The 18,012-nt window shown below is 58.7% G+C and overlaps 1 protein-coding gene across 1 annotated transcript; it reads left to right on the top strand.

Annotated features, from left to right (window-relative positions):
- The first annotated feature begins 5,519 nt into the window (after window positions 1-5,519).
- LOC108634820 (serine/threonine-protein phosphatase 2A regulatory subunit B'' subunit beta-like) lies at window positions 5,520-9,980 on the top strand. Its single transcript, XM_018045109.1, has 3 exons — window positions 5,520-6,417; window positions 7,237-7,274; window positions 9,773-9,980. The coding sequence occupies exons 1-3, from the start codon at window positions 6,079-6,081 to the stop codon at window positions 9,978-9,980; spliced, it is 585 nt and encodes a 194-aa protein (XP_017900598.1). The 5' UTR covers window positions 5,520-6,078.
- The last annotated feature ends 8,032 nt before the right edge of the window (window positions 9,981-18,012 follow it).

The raw sequence follows: 18,012 nt of genomic DNA, 5'->3' as shown, positions 1-18,012 counted from the left end.
CTCGTCAGGGAGGGAATTCAGTGCACACATGAAACCCTAACAGGAGCATTTGCTGACATTTTTGCGGCCACGCAGGTGGCAGTGAGGGTGGGGGAATCCAGGACAGAGGGGCATCTGTCTGGGGCCTCCTTCGGCGCGTGACACAGGTGAGCAGTGGCTGGAGGAGCCGCGCGCTGAGAGACGCTGCCAGTAGGCTTGTCTTCTTCCTGCCCTCTGGAGTGCCTGCCCGGCCACTCAGTCGTGTCCGGCTCTTTGCGACTCCACAGAGCCCACCAGGCTCCTGTGTCCACGGGATTCTCCAGGCAAGAACACGGGAGTGGGGTGCCATGCCCTCCTCCAGGGGATCTTCCCGCCCCAGGGATCGGACCCCGGTCTCTTTTGTGTCCTGCACTGGCGGGCGGGGTCTCCACCACCAGCACGGTGTGGGAAACCCCTTACGGCTATTAGTGATCGGTGCAGACTCCGCGTAAACAGCACTGCCCCCACTCCCAGGCCTGTCCTCTCTCCCTGCGCTTTTCTGCGTCACACCGTGTAAGTGAACGCTGAGTTATCTAATTAAGTGGTCCCGTCTCCCACGCCATTCACCACCAGATCTCCGAGATCACGGGCTGCTTTATTTACCCATGTTCTTGGGCGTGTAGCACACACTCAGGCGACCCAATGCCAGCCCGTTTAGTTATGCCACGTCCCAGCATAACAAATCAGTTGTCACCAAGTTAAAAGACGAGGGACCGAGAGAGGTGGCAAGCTGAGGGCGGGAAGTCACAACTGATCGCAGCCATGACAGACCCGGGATAAACAAAAAGAACACGGAACAGGGCAGGGCCGAAGCTCCTTAGCAGCTCAGGGTCCTGAGTCCACGGCCACAACTGGCGTACTGAACGGAGACCGTCCGTGGGCGTCGGGGAGCTTCACGAGAAACAGTTCAAGGCCAGGGACACATATAGCTTCTGTAAAACTCTTTCATGTGGATAAAAGGGCAGATGATTTGCACACGCCCCAATTCTTTTTAGTTTTTTTTATCTTATACTAAAATTTTGCAATTTCCAAATGTTATTTTAGAAATTGTTATTATTTTTCTTTAGTTTTATGCTATAATTTGGGATTTTGCAAATTTTATGCTAAAATTTGGCTGGAACAGGGGTGAGTTCATGTCATTTTTTCTATTTCATTCAACATTCTTATTCTTTGGATGCTTATCAAAATGCATACTAACCAAAAAAGATTTGTTTTTTTAATTTTTGGTTACACCATACTGCTTGTGGAATCTTAGTGCCCCAACTGGGGATTGAAACCACAGCCTCAGCAGTGAAAGCACCAAGTCCTTCCCACCGGTTGCCGTTGTTCAGTCACTAAAGTTGTGTCCGACTCTTTTTCTCCCCATGAACTGCAGCACGCAGGCTTCCCTGTGCTTCACGATCTCCCAGGGATTGTTCAAACTCGTATCCATCGAGTCAGTGATGCCACCCAACCATCTCATCCTCTGCCATCCCCTTCTCCTGCCTTCAATCTTTCCCAGCATCAGGGTGTTTTCAGGCAACAGGTGGCCAAAGTATCTGAGTTTCAGCTTCAGCATCAGTCCTTCCAATGAATATTCAGGACTGATTTCCTTTAGGATTGACTGGTTTGATCTTCTTGCAGTCCAAGGGACTCTCAGGAGTCTTCCCCAACATCACAGTTCAAAAGTATCAGTTCTTCAGTGCTCAGCCTTCTTTATGGTCCAAGTCTCACATCCGTACTAGACTACTGGGAAAACCATAGCTTTGACTAGATGGACCTTTGTCGGCAAAGTGATGTCTCTGCTTTTTCAGATGAGATGGCAAGTGTCAATTTGTCCTTGGCTTCTAGAATCTTCCTCTTCACCCCCACCCTCTGCCCTGAGACCTCGGGCGACCCCTGGGAGGCAGATGCTGCCAGCAGAGCGTATACTCCTACCATCAGCAGGGCCCTGCCCCGCTTAGCTGCGGCTGTGCACAGTCCAGGCCCCACCGGCCGCGGGCTCACAGCACCTCTCTGTCCCCTGGGGCAGCCTCCCGCCCCACCACACAGACTGAAGGAGGTTCTGTTTCCCTCCCGGAGTTTGTCAATGTTCCACTGGCAGACACACAAGCCTTGCAGACCCCAGGGTATAAAGCCGTCTTGTGCAGGGACTGAAAAATGCCATCCCCTCCTCAAATCCCCGCCAAAAAAAAAAAAACAAAAAAAAAACCACACGGATGAGTGGCAGCTCATTTACAGACCCAGAGTGAAAAGCCCGTTTGTGCTCTGAGAAGACATCTGTGTGTGATAAACGCAAACAGAAACATGCATTAATTTTTGCCTCCCTCCAGCACTGACATGGGCTTCCCTGGGGGCTCAGATGGCAAAGAATCTGCCTGCAAGGCAGGAGACCAGGGTTCAGTCCCTGGGTCGGGAAGATCCCCTGGAGAAGGAAATGGCAACCCACTCCAGTATTCTTGCCTGGAGAATCCCATGGACTGAGGAGCCTGTGGGGCTAAAGTTCATGGAATTGCAAAGAGTCAGAGACGACTGAGTGACTAACCCTTCCACAGAACTGCCAACCTGCACACACAAGCATCAGCTTCCCAAGGCTCAGAAGTAAGTGCACAGAATGCCTGTGTCGCGGCCCTCTCGTGACCCAGGACACTCGAGTTTCTATCTGTAGCCGCACAGCGTGGACAGAACATCGCCTGCCCTCTCGTGACCCAGGACACTCGCGTTTCTATCTGTAGCCGCACAGTGTGGACAGAGCATCGCCTGCCCTCTCGTGACCCAGGACACTCGCGTTTCTATCTGTAGCTGCACAGTGTGGACAGAGCATCGCCTGCCCTCTCGTGACCCAGGACACTCGCGTTTCTATCTGTAGCCGCACAGCGTGGACAGAGCATCGCCTGCCCTCTCGTGACCCAGGACACTCGCGTTTCTATATGTAGCCGCACAGCGTGGACAGAGCATCGCCTGCCCTCTCGTGACCCAGGACACTCGCGTTTCTATCTGTAGCCGCACAGCGTGGACAGAGCATCGCCTGCCCTCTCGTGACCCAGGACACTCGCGTTTCTATCTGTAGCCACACAGTGTGGACAGAGCATCGCCTGCCCTCTCGTGACCGAGGACACTCGCGTTTCTATCTGTAGCCGCACAGTGTGGACAGAGCATCGCCTGCCCTCTCGTGACCCAGGACACTCGCGTTTCTATCTGTAGCCGCACAGCGTGGACAGAACATCGCCTGCCCTCTCGTGACCCAGGACACTCGCGTTTCTATCTGTAGCTGCACAGCGTGGACAGAACATCGCCTGCCCTCTCGTGACCCAGGACACTCGCGTTTCTATCTGTAGCCGCACAGCGTGGACAGAGCATCGCCTGCCCTCTCGTGACCCAGGACACTCGCGTTTCTATCTGTAGCCGCACAGCGTGGACAGAGCATCGCCTGCCCTCTCGTGACCCAGGACACTCGCGTTTCTATCTGTAGCTGCACAGCGTGGACAGAACATCGTCTGCCATATCGTGAGCAAAGGATGTTGAGGCTGCCAAGCCCTTGGCCGCTGCAGCACCCCCCCCCTGCCGCGGTGTACCCTGAGGCTTTGGGTGAAGAAAAGCAGAATTCTGGTATACCAGATGGCGCGTTCTGCCGTGTCTCATCATTTCTGAGCAGTGTCCCCAGTAAATGTGCGGTTCCACCCACGAGGGGAGCACTGAGAGCCCAAGGGGGGCTTCGGGCAAGGACCAGGGCTGTGGGTCTGCAGCAGCTTCCACTTGGACGTCAGCATTTTCCCTTTCTCAAGACACACTGGCTCGTCCTGTCATTAATCCCTACAGAGTGCAGTGGAATGGTATTTTCTCAGCTGTGTCTGACTCTTTATGACCCCATGGACGGTAGCCCTCCTGGCTCCTCTGTCCATGGAACTCTCCAGGCAAGAATTCTGGAGTGGGTTGCCATGCCCTCCTGCAGGCAATCTTCCAGACTTTTAGATCCTCCCACACATGGAGAAGCGCTAAAGTCATTAACGTGTAATGTCTGGTTTTCTTTAAATTACTGCTGTCGTCTGATGCTCTAACCTTTTTTGTTGCAAAAAGTCCTATGTATCACGCCCCTTCCCTTCCGTCTTATGAAAAGTCCCTCAGAAAGATCTGAGAGGATACTTCCTGAGCTTAAGTCTTCAGCAAGTCCTCAAATTAAAACACAATTCTCAGCTTTGAGATGGTGTATTGTTTTTTTCGATCCCTGGGTCGGGAAGATCCCCTGGAAAAGGAAATGGCAATCCACTCCAGTACTATTGCCTGGAAAATCCCACGGACAGAGGAGCCTGGTAAGCTACAGTCCATGGGGTCGCAGAGTCGGACACGACCGAGGGACAAAAGAAAAATAATTAATTTTTTCAGTAGACAAACACAAAGTTTGCAATCATTACAAACACAAAATAAAACCACAGTTTAACAAGGGTTATTTAGCCGATGGCTCAGAAGTAAAGAAACCACCCCTGAAAGGGCAGCTTGAAAGCAGTTAGACGCCTCCAATGCATCACTAAGATTTAACACACTTAACGTTACAGGCTATGGTTTTTCCAGTAGTCACGTACGGATGTGAGAGTTGGACTGTGAAGAAGGCTGAGCGCGGAAGAATTGATGCTTTTGAACTGTGGTGTTGGAGAAGGCTCTTGAGAGTCCCTTGGACTGCAAGGAGATCCCAGCAGTCCATTCTGAAGATCAACCCTGAAATTTCTTTGGAAGGAATGATGCTAAAGCTGAAGCTCCAGTACTTCGGCCACCTCATGCGAAGAGTTGACTCATTGGAAAAGACTCTGATGCTGGGAGGGACAGAGGATGAGATGGCTGGATGGCATCACCGACTCGATGGACGTTGAGTCTGAACTCCGGGAGTTGGTGATGGACAGGGAGGCCTGGCGTGCTGCGATTCATGGGGTCGCAAAGAGCTGGACACGACTGAGCGACTGGACTGAACTGAACTGAACTGAACGTTACCGCGAACTTCGCGGTCCGCAGTGGCCCATTGCACTGGCCTCCGACGCCGCCTTGCGCTCGCTCCCGCGGCGCGCGTGCCCGGTCCCGCGCTCGGCGGGCACGCACCGAGCATGCTCCCGCTGTAGGCCTTCGCCTCCAGGCACACGGCCCGGCCCCCGGCTCGCTCCCAGCGGGCACGCACTGCGCATGCTCGACCGACAGGCCTCCGGAACAGCGCCGCCACAGCCCCGCACTGCGCATACTCGACCCCACCCCCCACAGCCCCGCGCGTGCCCCTCCCTACGAGCTCTCACCGCGCAAGCGCGCAGCCCCGCGGGCGGCTGGGGCAAGCCCGGGCGTCTCGCTGGCGCGGGGCCACACCCACCAAAAGCCTAAGAACTAAAAGGCCTCGAACCCGGTGCCCGCCACCCCTCGCCCCCGTCCACAGTCCAGCTCCTGTGCGTCCTCCGCAGCGCACACGCGCCCGGCACCGCAGCGCACACGCGCCCGGCACCACGTCCAGCCCACCCAAGCGCCCCGCACTGCCTCGGGGCGTTGACGGGCGGCGCCGTGTGATGACGCCACGCGTCGCGCTGACGCACGGCTGAGGCGACCTTCTTTGGGTGCTCGTCCTGGCGCGCCTGTTTTGAAGCTGCCCTGAGTTGGGCGGGTCCCCCCGCGGTCGGACCGCCCGCCTCAGCCGGGACCCCGAGTCCGCGCAGCCCCCCGCGCCCGGGCTTCGCCTCACCCCTGGCCTCCTGAGCTCCGGGCCTGCGACCCCCTCCAGGCCGGGCGTCCTCTTCCGCGAACCCCAGGCCCGCGACCCCAACCGTGCCGGGCGCCGCCTCACCCTCCTAAACCCCGGGCCTGCGAAACCCACCAGGCCGGACCAGTTCCTCCCCTAACGCGGGGCTCGCGGTCCCCGCCGGGGCCCTGCCTCCTCACCAGACCCCGGGAGCCCCCCGGCCAGGTTCCCGTCTCTTGCGCCGGGGCCCTTGGCCCCCACTGGCTCGTGCCCTCAGGGTCTGGTCGCCGGCCCCGTGTGTGGTCCGTTCAGGCCGGCCGTGGGTCCCGGCTCCAGGCACCTGTGCGCGAGGAAGGAGGGCCCCAGCCCCGGGGATGCCGCCCGGCAAGGTCCTGCAGCCGGTCCTGAAGATGAAGGTGGACGAGCTGTTCCTGTGCTGGCTCAGCGAGTCCAGCACGCAGGCGATGCTCCGGGACTGCTTGCGGAGGATCCAGATGCCCGCGAGGGCCGAGAGGGGCGCGGGAGACGCTGAGCTGCCGGGGCCCCGGCTCGCAGCCGCTGCCCCCGACCCCGCCTGGAGGCCGCGCGAGTGCGAAGGTCCTGGGGCGCCCGGCCCGACCCCCGCGCCCACCACGCTTCCCGTGGGAGCAGCCTCCAGTGCCCGGAGTGGGCCGCCGGTTCGAGGGCCTCGACGATCCGGAGGGACGAGAGTAGTAAGTTCCTCTTGCTTCTGCTGACGCCTGCGAAGGTAACTGGGGGGTTCCCACCGACATATGGCTGGGGGTGACCGAGGCAGAGTGGCTAGGCTGTCTCCCTCAGTGACCAGTTCAGTAGCCCAGTCGTGACCGACTCTTTGTGACCCCATGGACTGCAGCACGCCAGGCCTCCCTGTCCATCACCAACTCCCGGAGCTTGCTCAGACTCATGTCCATCCAGTCGGTGATGCCATCCAGCCATCTCATCTCCTCCCCTCGCCCCCAGAAAAGTCCTGCTCACGGAAAAGTGCTGTCTTCAGCGTCTTCCACACTGATCATGTTTTTGGAGTTTGTTGACAGTTGGTGTTAGCTATGCACGCATGGCTGTTTTTTTCCCTGCTCTGCTCAGTTTGTGAACCTTGATATTTTATCCCAAATTCGTCTACCTTTGTCCCTGAGTTTCAACAACAGGGCTTCCCTGGTGGCTCAGATGGTAAAAATCTGCCCACAATGCAGGAGACCTAGGTTCATTCCCTGGGTGGGGAAGATCCCTGGAGAAGGAAATTGCTACCCACTCCGATATTTCTGCCTGGAGAATCGCGTGGACAGAGGAGCCTGGCAGGTTACAGTCAAGGGGTCGCAGAGTCTGAAGTAACTGAGGGACTAACAGTTTTTCTACAGTAAGGACAGTTGGAGAGCAGTGCATTTAAAAGTAAAGTGCTTTTGTGTTGGTTAGACGTAATAAAGCGTCTCCAGGTGTTCATGGAAAAAACATATGGGGGAGACCAAAGGGAAAGTGTGGCGGGTGCATATTGTTCCCCTTGTTTTGTTGTTTAGTCATGCCGAGCTCTTCAGGACCCGGTGGACTGCAGCCCGCCAGACTCCTGTGTCCGTGGGATTTCCCAGGTGAGAGTGCTGGAGTGGGCTGCCGTGCCCTTCTCCAGGGGGAAACAGGAGGGAAAGTGTGGTGGTGCATATCGCTCCCCTTCTTGTTTTGCTGTTTACTCACGCCGAGCTCTTCAGGACCCGGCGGACTGCAGCCCGCCAGACTCCTGTGTCCGTGGGATTCTCCAGGTGAGAGCACTGGAGTGGGCTGCCGTGCCCTCCTCCAGGGGAGCTTCCTGATCCGGGGACCGACGCCTAGTCTCCTACCTCCCCTGCCTTAGCAGCTGGGTTCTCTGCTGTCAGTGCCGCCTGCGAAGCTCAGATGCACTGAGGCTGCTGTGAATAGACAGGAAGCTTGTGTTGCTCACCTCCTGCCGTGCAGCTCCGTTCCCAACAGGCTGCAGACTGGTACCAGCCCATGGCTCAGGTGTTGGGGACCCCTGCTCTTGACATCTTGCCTCAGCGCCACCCCCCCCCCCCCAAAACGAGGAGGTGGCTGTGAGAGGAGAGCCAGGGCTTGGAGAGCTGCCTGCAGCAGTGACAGTCCCCCATCCTCCCACCGCCCGCCTGGTCCTCTTTCTTGGGTCCCCGGAGTCTCACGAGGTGAGCCGTCCACGTGTCACTAGGTGTGGTCTGTGACATGGCTCCACAGACACCACTGGAAGGTGACTTCTTGTGTTTTGTGGCCCCATAAATTGTGTGGGTCCCCCTGGGACTGGAACTGTTTACAGAAAATTTGAGCAGGGCGGCTTTGATGCCTGAGACAGACCTCATTTATGCATGGCAGGCAGAAAGCCACAGAGTGTGGGCGTGAAATTCCTCAGGCCAGAGTGGTGTTTCCCCGAGGGAGACACCAGCTTCTGCCTGGAAGGATGTGACGTGGCCTCGGTGTGGGGCTGGAATAGTTGGGGGGGCCAGGGGGGGCGTCTGTTGAATGAAAGAAGTGCTGACCGGGGTGGGTAAGACTGAAGACCCCTTCTCCGGTCTGCAGTTTCCATGACCAGATAGAGTAAGTCACCATGAGGACCCGGTTTTTGTTCTTTTGTTTTAAATATTTACTTATTTTTATTTATTTATTTGATTGCACCAGGGTCTTACTGTGGCCTGTGGAATCTAGTTCCCTGACTGGTGATCGAACCCAGGCCCCCTGCTTTGGAAGCCCAGAGTCTTAGCCACTGGGCTACCAAGGAAGTCCCCTGAGGACCCGGTTTTGAGGAAAAGCAGAATGACTCTCTCTTAACCGTCCCAAGAGGTTTCAAAAAGGAGTGATGGGGATCTGCCTGGTGGTGCAGAGGTTGACTCCACACTGCACAGAGGGCACAGGTTCCACCCGTGGTTAGGGAACTAACATCCAACATTCTGCTGTGGCCAAAAAAAACTGTTGATGGGCCTTGTCTGGGGCCTGAAGGTGGCTTTAAACACGTCTCGGTGAATGTGGAGTTTATGGCTTCAGTTGAATTTTGAGAGGCCAGTAATCCAAAAAGGACTGTTGTCATTGGGATAAAATGATAAGACTTCTTTGGCCCCAAGAAATGGATAATTAATGTTAGGAAAATGTTTCTCCATAAAATGCCATAGGAAGAGTTCTGAGTTTGTGTTCTCTAAGAGCCAATAGGAAGTGGAGAAACCTCATGTGGAGCTTTCCTGGTGGCTCAGTGGTAAAGAACCCACCTACCCATGCAGGAGACGCAGGTTCGATCCCCGAGTCGGGAAGGTCCACTGGAGGAGGGGCAGCCCACTCCAGTATTCCTGCCTGGAGAGTCCCATGGACAGAGGAGTCTGGTGAGCTACAGTCCATGGGGTCACAGAGAGTTGGACACGACTGAGCAAGTCAACAGCAACATAAGGGCTCTTTGTGCAGAATCTGCATGCAGCTCTTTTGTGAGACTTACATTTTCGCATATTTCTCTTCAGTCTTTGTCCCATTTTGTTGTTGGTTTAACATGTATTTTGAACACAAATAGCTGTTAGTTTTTTAAAAAGATTCTTTGAATTTCATTCTTTCACAGTTCTTATGTGTTGCATCCAATCGACGAAATGTGTGACTCTCCCAGGCTGTCAGGGTTGTCTTCTGTTTTCTTCCTAAAACGTTCTTGGTTTTCCCTTTTGCGTTTAGACTTCTGATCCATTTCTCTTAAGTTTCTGTGTGTGGTGTAAGATACCCAGGTACCCAGCGTCTTTGAAATCTCTCTTTTTCCTTCAGAGCTGCACTGTGAGTTACGTTGTTGAAATTCAGTCAGCCTTGTGCATGTGGGTCTGTTTCCTGATCTCTGATCACGTGATCTGTGTTTGAAATCTCACTCTGCAGCTCTCTGGGGATGAACCTGTGGAAAGCAAGTGGCGTACGGCCAACCCTCGTCTTTTAAAACGGTGTGAGAGTCTCCGACTTCCTCTGACCTCAGGCTATCCTAATGTCCTCATCGTGTAGCCCTGTCCTAACATCCTCATCTCCGTGTAGCCCTGTCCTAACGTGCTCATCTCCCTGTAGCTCTGAGTACCGGCTCGTCAGCCCCCACAGGAAAGCCTGTTGGAGTTTTGACCGGGGCTGCGCTGAGTCTGTAGATCAGTCTCGCACCACTAACACCTTAAAAATGTCGCGGTTCGCGCCCACGAGCTCTGGATGTGCTGTCTGCCTGCGTCTCATCATTTTCCGTCAGCGACGTTGCCTGCGCTCCAGTGCTTTGCCTCCTTGGTGAACTTGATTATCTGCTTGTTTAGACATTGAGTGCTTTGCCTCTGTTTGTAGACACGGGGTGTCCAGTTACCTGGTGATTTGACTTGACCTTCCTCAGTTCTGCTTTAGTCCTGGTCTAGGGTCATGGTTTAGCCCTGGTCGACAGCTCTGGTTCAGTCCGGGCCCCGTCCCTGTTCAGCCTGGATTCAGTCCACGTTCAGTTTGGTCCACATTCAGTTTACGTTCAGCCCGTGTTCAGTCCGGCTTCAGCCCACGTTCAGCCCACGTTCAGTCCAGATTTAGCTCCCTCACCTCCTGGGACTGCCTTCTGCCGTGGGGGAAGGTGTGGGGTCCCCATGAGGAGGAGGAGGGGCACAGGGTCCCGTGGGAGGGTGATGCAGGGTCTCGTGAAGAGAAGAGGAGCTTTGAGGCGGCGCCCTGGTGAACAGCATCAGGTGGCCCGCGTCCTCCTGGTCCCCGGCACGGGCAGAGAGTGTCCGGGCCGTGCAGAGCACTTCTGCAGTGTCCCTGCTGGTGGAGAGGGGCTGGCTTAGTTTTGGAAGGCGAGGCGCTTTCCCGGCAGCTTTCACAGGACTGGGAAGCTGTGCACACAGCCCCTCTCATCTTACGCTCGGCCCCGAGGCGCCCAGGGCTCTGGGCCAGGGCACCCGTCTGAGGTCTCCTCCAGCTGCAGGGTCCTGTGCACCCGCCACTTCTCCCAGAGCACTCCCCACGGTCAAGTGCCCGGCCCTCCTCCTGGACCCTGGCTGAGTGCTGCTCCCGGACCGCGGGGCCTCGTGCTGTGTCAGGTGGGCCCTGGCCCTGGCCCCGGCCCCCAGCTCTCGGGTCCTTGTGCCGAAGACGTCCAGGCTCAGTCCTCAGGAGGACCTCTCCCTTCTCGTCTCAGCGTAGGGGCAGTCTCTTCCTCATGTCCGACCCTGTGCGACCCCACGGGCTGCAGCCCACCAGGTTCCCCTGAGCGTGGGATTCCAGCTGGCACACTGGAGTGCCTCCCTGCTTCCTCCTCCAGGGCATCTTCCTGACCCCAGGGATCGAACCCAGGTCTCCTGCCTTAGCAGACGAGTTCTTTACCCTTGAGCCACCTGGGCAGCCACTGTGGTCTCAGGGAGACGCCTGCGGAGTAACTGCTGCATTTTAAGGCTCAGAAGCATTTGCGACTCCTTTTAAAATTTATTTGGCTTTACTTGGAGGACAGCGGCTTTACAGTACTGTGTTGGTCTCTGCCGTACATCACCATGAATCAGCCACAGGTATACACACGTCCCCTCCCTCTCGGACCTCCCTTCCACCTCCCTCCCCATCCCACCCCTCTGGGTTGTCACAGACCCGTTTCTCTTTTTAAGACCCCGTCAAGTGGTGTTCCAGAGCGGCTGCACCGTGGGTGTTCCCTGGCCGAAAGCAGCCCAGGGTTCCAGCGACCCATCCCCGGCGGGCACCTGACTGGCCCCTGTCCGTAACACGGCTCTCTGGTGGCACCTCTGTGGCTTCCCCACAGTTTCCCTGGTGACCGTGGTCTCTAGCCTTCCTGTCCTCATACGCCTTCTCCACTGGGGCGTGTTTTCAGAGGCTCTTCTGTTTTACGCACTGGTTGGTTGCTTTTTCTCATTCAGTTGGCAGGTTCTGTGTCTGCTCTGGGTACAGCTGCTCTGTTTATCACTGTGGGGTTTGCAGGCTGTCTCTGCAGCAAGTGACTTGCCATATATTTCATCTCTTCCACCAGTTCCGCATGAGTGCTGAGTCGCTCAGTCGTGTCTGCGTCTCCGTGACCCCGTGGACTGGCTGAGTCGCTCAGTCGTGTCTGCGTCTCTCTGACCCCGTGGACTGCAGCACGCCAGGCTTCCCTGTCCTTCACCATCTCCCAGAGTTTGCTCAGACTCATGTCCATCGAGACAGTGATGCCATCCAGCCATCTCCTCTGTCGTCCCCTTCTCCTTCTGCCTTCAGGCTTTCCCAGCATCAGGGTCTTTTCCAGTGAGTCAGTTCTCTGGATCAGGTGGCCAAAGGATTGGAGCTCCAGCTTCAGCATCGGTCCTTCCAGTGAATATTGAGGACTGATCTCCCTGAGGATGGACTGGTCGGATCTCCTTGCAGTCCAGGGGCCTCTCAGGTGTCTTCTCAAGCAGCACAGTTTCACAGCCTCAGTTCTTAGGCACTCAGCCTTCCTTATGGTCCAGTTCTCACATCTGTACATGGCTACAGGAAAAACCACTTATACTGGAAGTTTGTATGTCTCAACCGCCACCTTCATCCTCACACGTGCCCCCTTCCCCTGGAAACTGCAAGGCGGACCTGTTTTCCTCTGCGTTGGTTTCTGAGGCATAGTTGACCTACAACACTGTGTCAGTTCCTGGTGGAGAACATGCCTGTCGGTGGTGCAAAGTCACTCAGTCTGTGTAACTCTCTGCGGCCTCGTGGACTGTAGCCCGCCAGGCTCCTCTGCCCATGGCATGCTCCAGGCAGGAGTCCTGGAGTGGGGTGCGGTTTCCTTCTCCCGGGGATCTTCCCCTCCCAGGGATCGAACCTGAGTTTCCTACATTGGCAGGTGAATTCTTTGCCACTGAACCATCTGGGAAGCCCAGCACAGAACACAGTGATTTGATGTTTCTGTACGTTCCAACAAGTCTGTGATTTCTCACTGTACAAAGACATCACGTCATAACTGACCATGTTCCCGACACTGTGCTTTCAAGCTTCTTTTGAATCTTGATGTGGACGACCTTTTAAAGCTTTTAATGAGTTTGTCACAATATTCCTTCTGTTCTGTGTTTTGCTTTTTGGCCCCCAGGGCATGTGGGACCTTAGGTCCCTGACCAGGAATCGAACCCTCACCCCCTGCCTTGGAAGGGGAGTTGTAATCACTGGACCCCCCAGAGAAGGCAGTTCCCCTCACCTCCCGGCTTCCCTGACGGTGAGAGGGCGTGGCCACCCGGCCTGTCAGTCAGGACCCCTGGGGCGGTTCTGGGGGTGGGAGCACGCCCTGCCTCCCCTGGGAGGACCAACGTAAGGGAGGGACTGGCCTTTCTGCGGCTGCACTTCCCGCGGCGGGGCGGGGCGAGAGTGATCGGCAGGCGGCAGGCGACTGGCGGCCGCGCCTGGTCAGGCAGTCTCCGAGCCCCCGGTGCCCCTGCTGACACTCTGAAATGAGAAGTCCCGAGCACGGCCCCCCGGCGTGCTGTTGGGGGCCTTCCTGCGTGTTGTGAGCGGGTCTGACAGGGCAGGCCTCGGGCACCCTGACCGCACACCACGTGTGATGGCGCCGGGGTCGCCGAGTGGTGTACACTCTGCCCCAGACCGTCCCCGTGTCTGTAGAATTGGGGGATATGGGGGTCAGCTGCTGAGCCCCAAGTCCCTGAGGATGTTCTGGGAACTGGAGGACGGAGCGGGGCCGAGAGAGAGGCAGAGGGCAGGCACACGACAGGGGGGCTCCTGAGCAGGAGTTTGGGGCAGGTGACGCTGCTGCCGGAAGAGGCTGCATCCGTGTGGGGACACTCGGACAAGCGGAGCACGGAGACAGGGAGGACGGACGGTGCTGGGGAGGGGGCGTGAATCGGCTGAGCCCAGGGAGTCCAGGGCAGGGCCTGGGGGAGGGACCTCCCTGGCTGTCCCGTGCTGACACCTTCGCCTCCAAGGCAGGGAGTACAGTTTGATCGCTGGTCTGCGAGCTGAGATCCCACATGCCCCAGGGCCAAAAACCAGAAACGTGAATCAGACAGAATGTTGTAACAAATTCATTAAAAACTTTAAAAAGTGGGCCACATAAAAAATAATGTTTAAAAAACTTCAAAACTACAGTCCCCAGGGCAGCAACCTGCTGAGTGACACCGCAGGGGTGGCCGCACGGCGCTGTGCCTTTGTCCGAATGAACCCTCAGGGTGTGCGGGACCAGGCGCACCCTGGGGAGACTGCGCTTCTTCAGGGCAGCCTTGTCCGCGTGGGCTCCTCACCGCAGTGATGTGAGCTCCTATCTCTTAACAGAGGCAGTACCCCGCTCCGGGTGTTCCTGACAGGGGAACCTGGGCCCTGCAGGCGGTTCTGGACTTTCTGCCCTCTGTTTCTGTAAGACAAACACGACTGGAAAAAAGCAAGCCCCAAACCCGAAGTCCATTAGAGAGGCAGGAAGGGGGTGGGTGGGTGAAGAGGCTCCCGACCCGCAAGGCCATTTCCCCAGACAGCTCTGTCCGGGGGCAGGGAAGGGCGAGGGGACAGGCGTCCCTGGGGTCCTGCGACGTCAGGGGTGGCACCCTCAGGCCAGAGGTAGACTGTGTGTGTGTATGTCGTGGGGGGGGGGGTGCCCGAGGGGAGTGCGCCTGGCTCTGCGGGGAGTCCACCCCCACGTCAGGGCCCGGGTTCCGTTTGCAGGGTTCCCAGTAAACGACGGTCAGAGTTGGATTCTGTCCATCCCTGTGTTCCGGTTCTCATCACGCTTTGCACCCGTGTACACCCCGGAATGCGGTAGCACCCTCGCTTGCACGCGCACCCCGCGTTTCCACGGGAGAGCAGTGTGTCCTCTGCAGGTTGAGTGTACATCTTCCCAACTGGTGGTTCAGAGCGCAGAGAACGCGCCGCCAGTGTAGGAGATCTGGGTTCGATCCCTGGATGGGGAAGATGCCCCCGGAGAAGGAATTGGCCGCTCACCCGGATATTCTTGCCTGGAGAATCCCACGGATCCAGGAGCCTGGCGTGCTACAGTCCATGGGGTCGCGAACACTGTGACTGTTTTTTTCTACACTCCTAAGTGCTCGTGGGTGGTGACCTCCAAAGCGCTTCTTTGCCGCCAGTTTCCCGAGGGAACAGCTCTTGGGCCGCAGGCGGGCTGTGGGCCCGCGCGCCCGGGCCGCTTGCTCTGTCCTAGGTTCCAGCTTAGTCCTGGGCTGGCGGCCGGCGTCTGGAGAGAAGGCCAGGTCCCTCCCTGGGGAGCCCGCGGGCGGCGGCCCCACAGCGGCGGGCCTCGGCGGCCTGTCTGCGGGCTGAGCCGAGCAAGGGTGCGGGGGGTCGGGGGGCAGCCGCTTCCCTCCGCGCGCAGCGAGCCGGCTCGCGGGCGCCCTGCCTCGGGCCTGCCCCGCGGAGCGCAGCGGGGCCCTGGGAGGGGCCGCCCGCCGCCTTGCTGGCCGCGCCTGCCCTGCCCGCGCCGTGCGCGCCCGCCCCACCCGAGGAATGCGCGCGCCCGGGGCCCGGCCCCCAGAGCGCCGGCCGGCGACGCATGGAGCGCGCTGAGCCCGGCCGCCCGGACCGCCCTGAGCCCGCCGGCCCCGGCCAGCCGCAGCCCCGCGAGCGCCCCCGGCCCGGGCCGCGGCGGCCCACGCGAGCCGACATGCGGCTCCGCGACCTCTCCCTGCGCCAGGACCCCGACCTGCGGCAGGAGCTGGCCTCGCTGGCCCGCGGCTGCGACTTCGTGCTGCCCTCGCGCTTCAAGAAGCGGCTCAAGGCCTTCCAGCAGGTGCGGGCGCGGGGCTGCTGCGTCCACTCAGCCCCGGAGAGGTCGGGGCGGGGGGCTGCCCGTGCTGGGGGGTGGGGGCTTCACCTCCGCCCGGGAACAGCGCCCCTGCGCGCGGAGAGCCCGTGTGCGGCCCGTGGAAATTTGTTGGGACAGCCGCTCTGAAGAGAGGCGCCCACAGCTCCTTTCTGGGAGTTTCAGCCGCAAGGACCGCGGTGCCTGGAAAACGCCTGCGCAGCGGGTTGAGCGGGCTGGGGAGGCTTTAGCCCCGGCTCCGCAGGCGCGCAGGCAGCCTCCCCGCATGGTCGGAGCGCGGCGCCCGCCGCTGTAACGCAGCGCTCTCAGGACCGAGCGCGGTTCGCCGCGAGCGCCTGTGGAGCTTGAGCGCTTTGGAGGGAGCGCGTCGCTCGGCGGTTTCAGCAGGCACTCGGCTGTTAAACCTCTCGGTGCTTCTCCCCCGCGAGCACGAAAGCAAAGCCGGTGCCTCGTGCGTGGGTTATAAAGTCGAGTAAGGGGACCGGGGCATGTAGAACCCGCGGCCACCCTGGGGTCTTCTAGTAACGCAGGTTCGGCTGTCTTAGGGATGTTTGGCACTGTGAATCGCTTGTATTTTCTCCCAGGCGAGGAGTTAAGGTCATCTAGCCTCAAGAAAGCAAAAAGTCGCCGAATTACATACCTCTCTGTGTGGGGTGGGAAAAGTTTTTCCCCATCCTGGGACCATGTCTGAGCTTTTAGAGAGCTATTTGGTCTTTTTTTCTGTCTGACGGCTGTCTTTCTAACGTGTGAGCTTTGGTCTGCGAGTGGGTGACGCTTGTAAATTGGTGCCTCGTTTGGGCAGGAAAGTCTGTTCAGACTCAGAGCGTGCGATCAGATGAGGCTGGTCTCCTTTTACAGATGGAGCGGCAAGTCTGCCGGTTGCTGTTTAAGTGGTACACAGTAGTGCTGGGGTGTCCCGGGATCCGGGAGCCCTCCCCTGGTGGTGGCCGGGCCTTGATGTCCTTGGGTCGGGGGAGGGGAGCCCCGGCTACAGGCAGGAGCTTCAGGAAAGCCTGATTTTCCCAGGACAGCTGTGCGTCTTATCGAGTCACTCAGATTTCAGAGGAAGCAGTTTCAGATTACAGAAAACACATCCCAGCGATCTTTCCTGGGAATGAAGGCGCCTGCCCTGGGCAGCGAGTGCTCCTCAGGTGCGGGCAGGGAGTGCTCCTCAGGGGCGGGCAGTCAGTGCTCCTCAGGGGCGGGATTCAGCTCCTGAGGGGGAGTGTCCTGGGGAGAGTGTTTGGGAGGGGAGTGCCCCTGGCTGACTTCATGGCTTCACCTCTCGGTGTTTGCGTGTGGACTCCAGACATGCCCTGGGGGATCTGCAAACCTCAGGGTGTGTGGAGATGGGTGAGGAGGGGATGGTGGGGTGTGTGTGGAGATGGGGTGAGGAGGGGAGGGTGGGGTGTGTGTGGAGATGGGGTGAGGAGGGGATGGGTGAGGAGGGGAGGGTGGGGTGTGTGTGGAGATGGGTGAGGAGGGAGGGTGGGGTGTGTGTGGAGATGGGGTGAGGAGGGATGGGTGAGGAGGGGAGGGTGGGGTGTGTGTGGAGATGGTGAGGAGGGGAGGGTGGGGTGTGTGTGGAGATGGGTGAGGAGGGGAGGGTGGGGTGTGTGTGGAGATGGGGTGAGGAGGGGATGGTGGGGTGTGTGTGGAGATGGGTGAGGAGGGGATGGGTGAGGAGGCGAGGGTGGGGTGTGTGTGGAGATGGGTGAGGAGGGGAGGGTGGGGTGAGGAGGGGATGGTGGGGTGTGTGTGGAGATGGGTGAGGAGGGGAGGGTGGGGTGTGTGTGGAGATGGGTGAGGAGGGGAGGGTGGGGTGTGTGTGGAGATGGGTGAGGAGGGGAGGGTGGGGTGTGTGTGGAGATGGGTGAGGAGGGGAGGGTGGGGTGTGTGTGGAGATGGGTGAGGAGGGGAGGGTGGGGTGTGTGTGGAGATGGGTGAGGAGGGGAGGGTGGGGTGTGTGTGGAGATGGGTGAGGAGGGGATGGGTGAGGAGGGGAGGGTGGGGTGTGTGTGGGAGATGGGTGAGGAGGGGATGGGTGAGGAGGGGAGGGTGGGGTGTGTGTGGAGGAGATGGGTGAGGAGGGGGATGGGTGAGGAGGCGAGGGTGGGGTGTGTGTGGAGATGGGTGAGGAGGGGAGGGTGGGGTGAGGAGGGGATGGGTGAGGAGGCGAGGGTGGGGTGTGTGTGGAGATGGGTGAGGAGGGGAGGGTGGGGTGAGGAGGGGATGGGTGAGGAGGGGAGGGTGGGGTGTGTGTGGAGATGGGTGAGGAGGGGAGGGTGGGGTGAGGAGGGGATGGGTGAGGAGGGAGGGTGGGGTGTGTGTGGAGATGGGTGAGGAGGGGAAGGGTGGGGGTGTGTGTGGAGATGGGTGAGGAGGGAGGGTGGGGTGTGTGTGGAGATGGGGTGAGGAGGGGAGGGTGGGGTGTGTGTGGAGACGGGTGAGGAGGGGAGGGTGGGGTGTGTGTGGAGATGGGGTGAGGAGGGGAGGGTGGGGTGTGTGTGGAGATGGGTGAGGAGGGGAGGTGGGGTGTGTGTGGAGATGGGTGAGGAGGGGA

Source organism: Capra hircus, unplaced genomic scaffold (genome assembly GCF_001704415.2).
Source record: "Capra hircus breed San Clemente unplaced genomic scaffold, ASM170441v1, whole genome shotgun sequence".
NCBI lineage: Eukaryota > Metazoa > Chordata > Mammalia > Artiodactyla > Bovidae > Capra > Capra hircus.
The sequence above is the reverse complement of the archived record's forward strand: the minus strand, read 5'-3'. Positions and strand labels throughout refer to the sequence as shown.

What these genes read in the sequence shown, in the direction of transcription:
- LOC108634820 (XM_018045109.1), top strand. Translation starts at nt 6,079, where the DNA reads ATGCCGCCCGGCAAGGTCCTGCAGCCGGTCCTGAAGATGAAGGTGGAC. An exon ending in GATCCGGAGGGACGAGAGTA is followed by an intron (nt 6,418 to 7,236) that starts GTAAGTTCCTCT and finishes TTTGTTGTTTAG; the next exon opens with TCATGCCGAGCTCTTCAGGA. An exon ending in GACCCGGTGGACTGCAGCCC is followed by an intron (nt 7,275 to 9,772) that starts GCCAGACTCCTG and finishes ATCTCCCTGTAG; the next exon opens with CTCTGAGTACCGGCTCGTCA.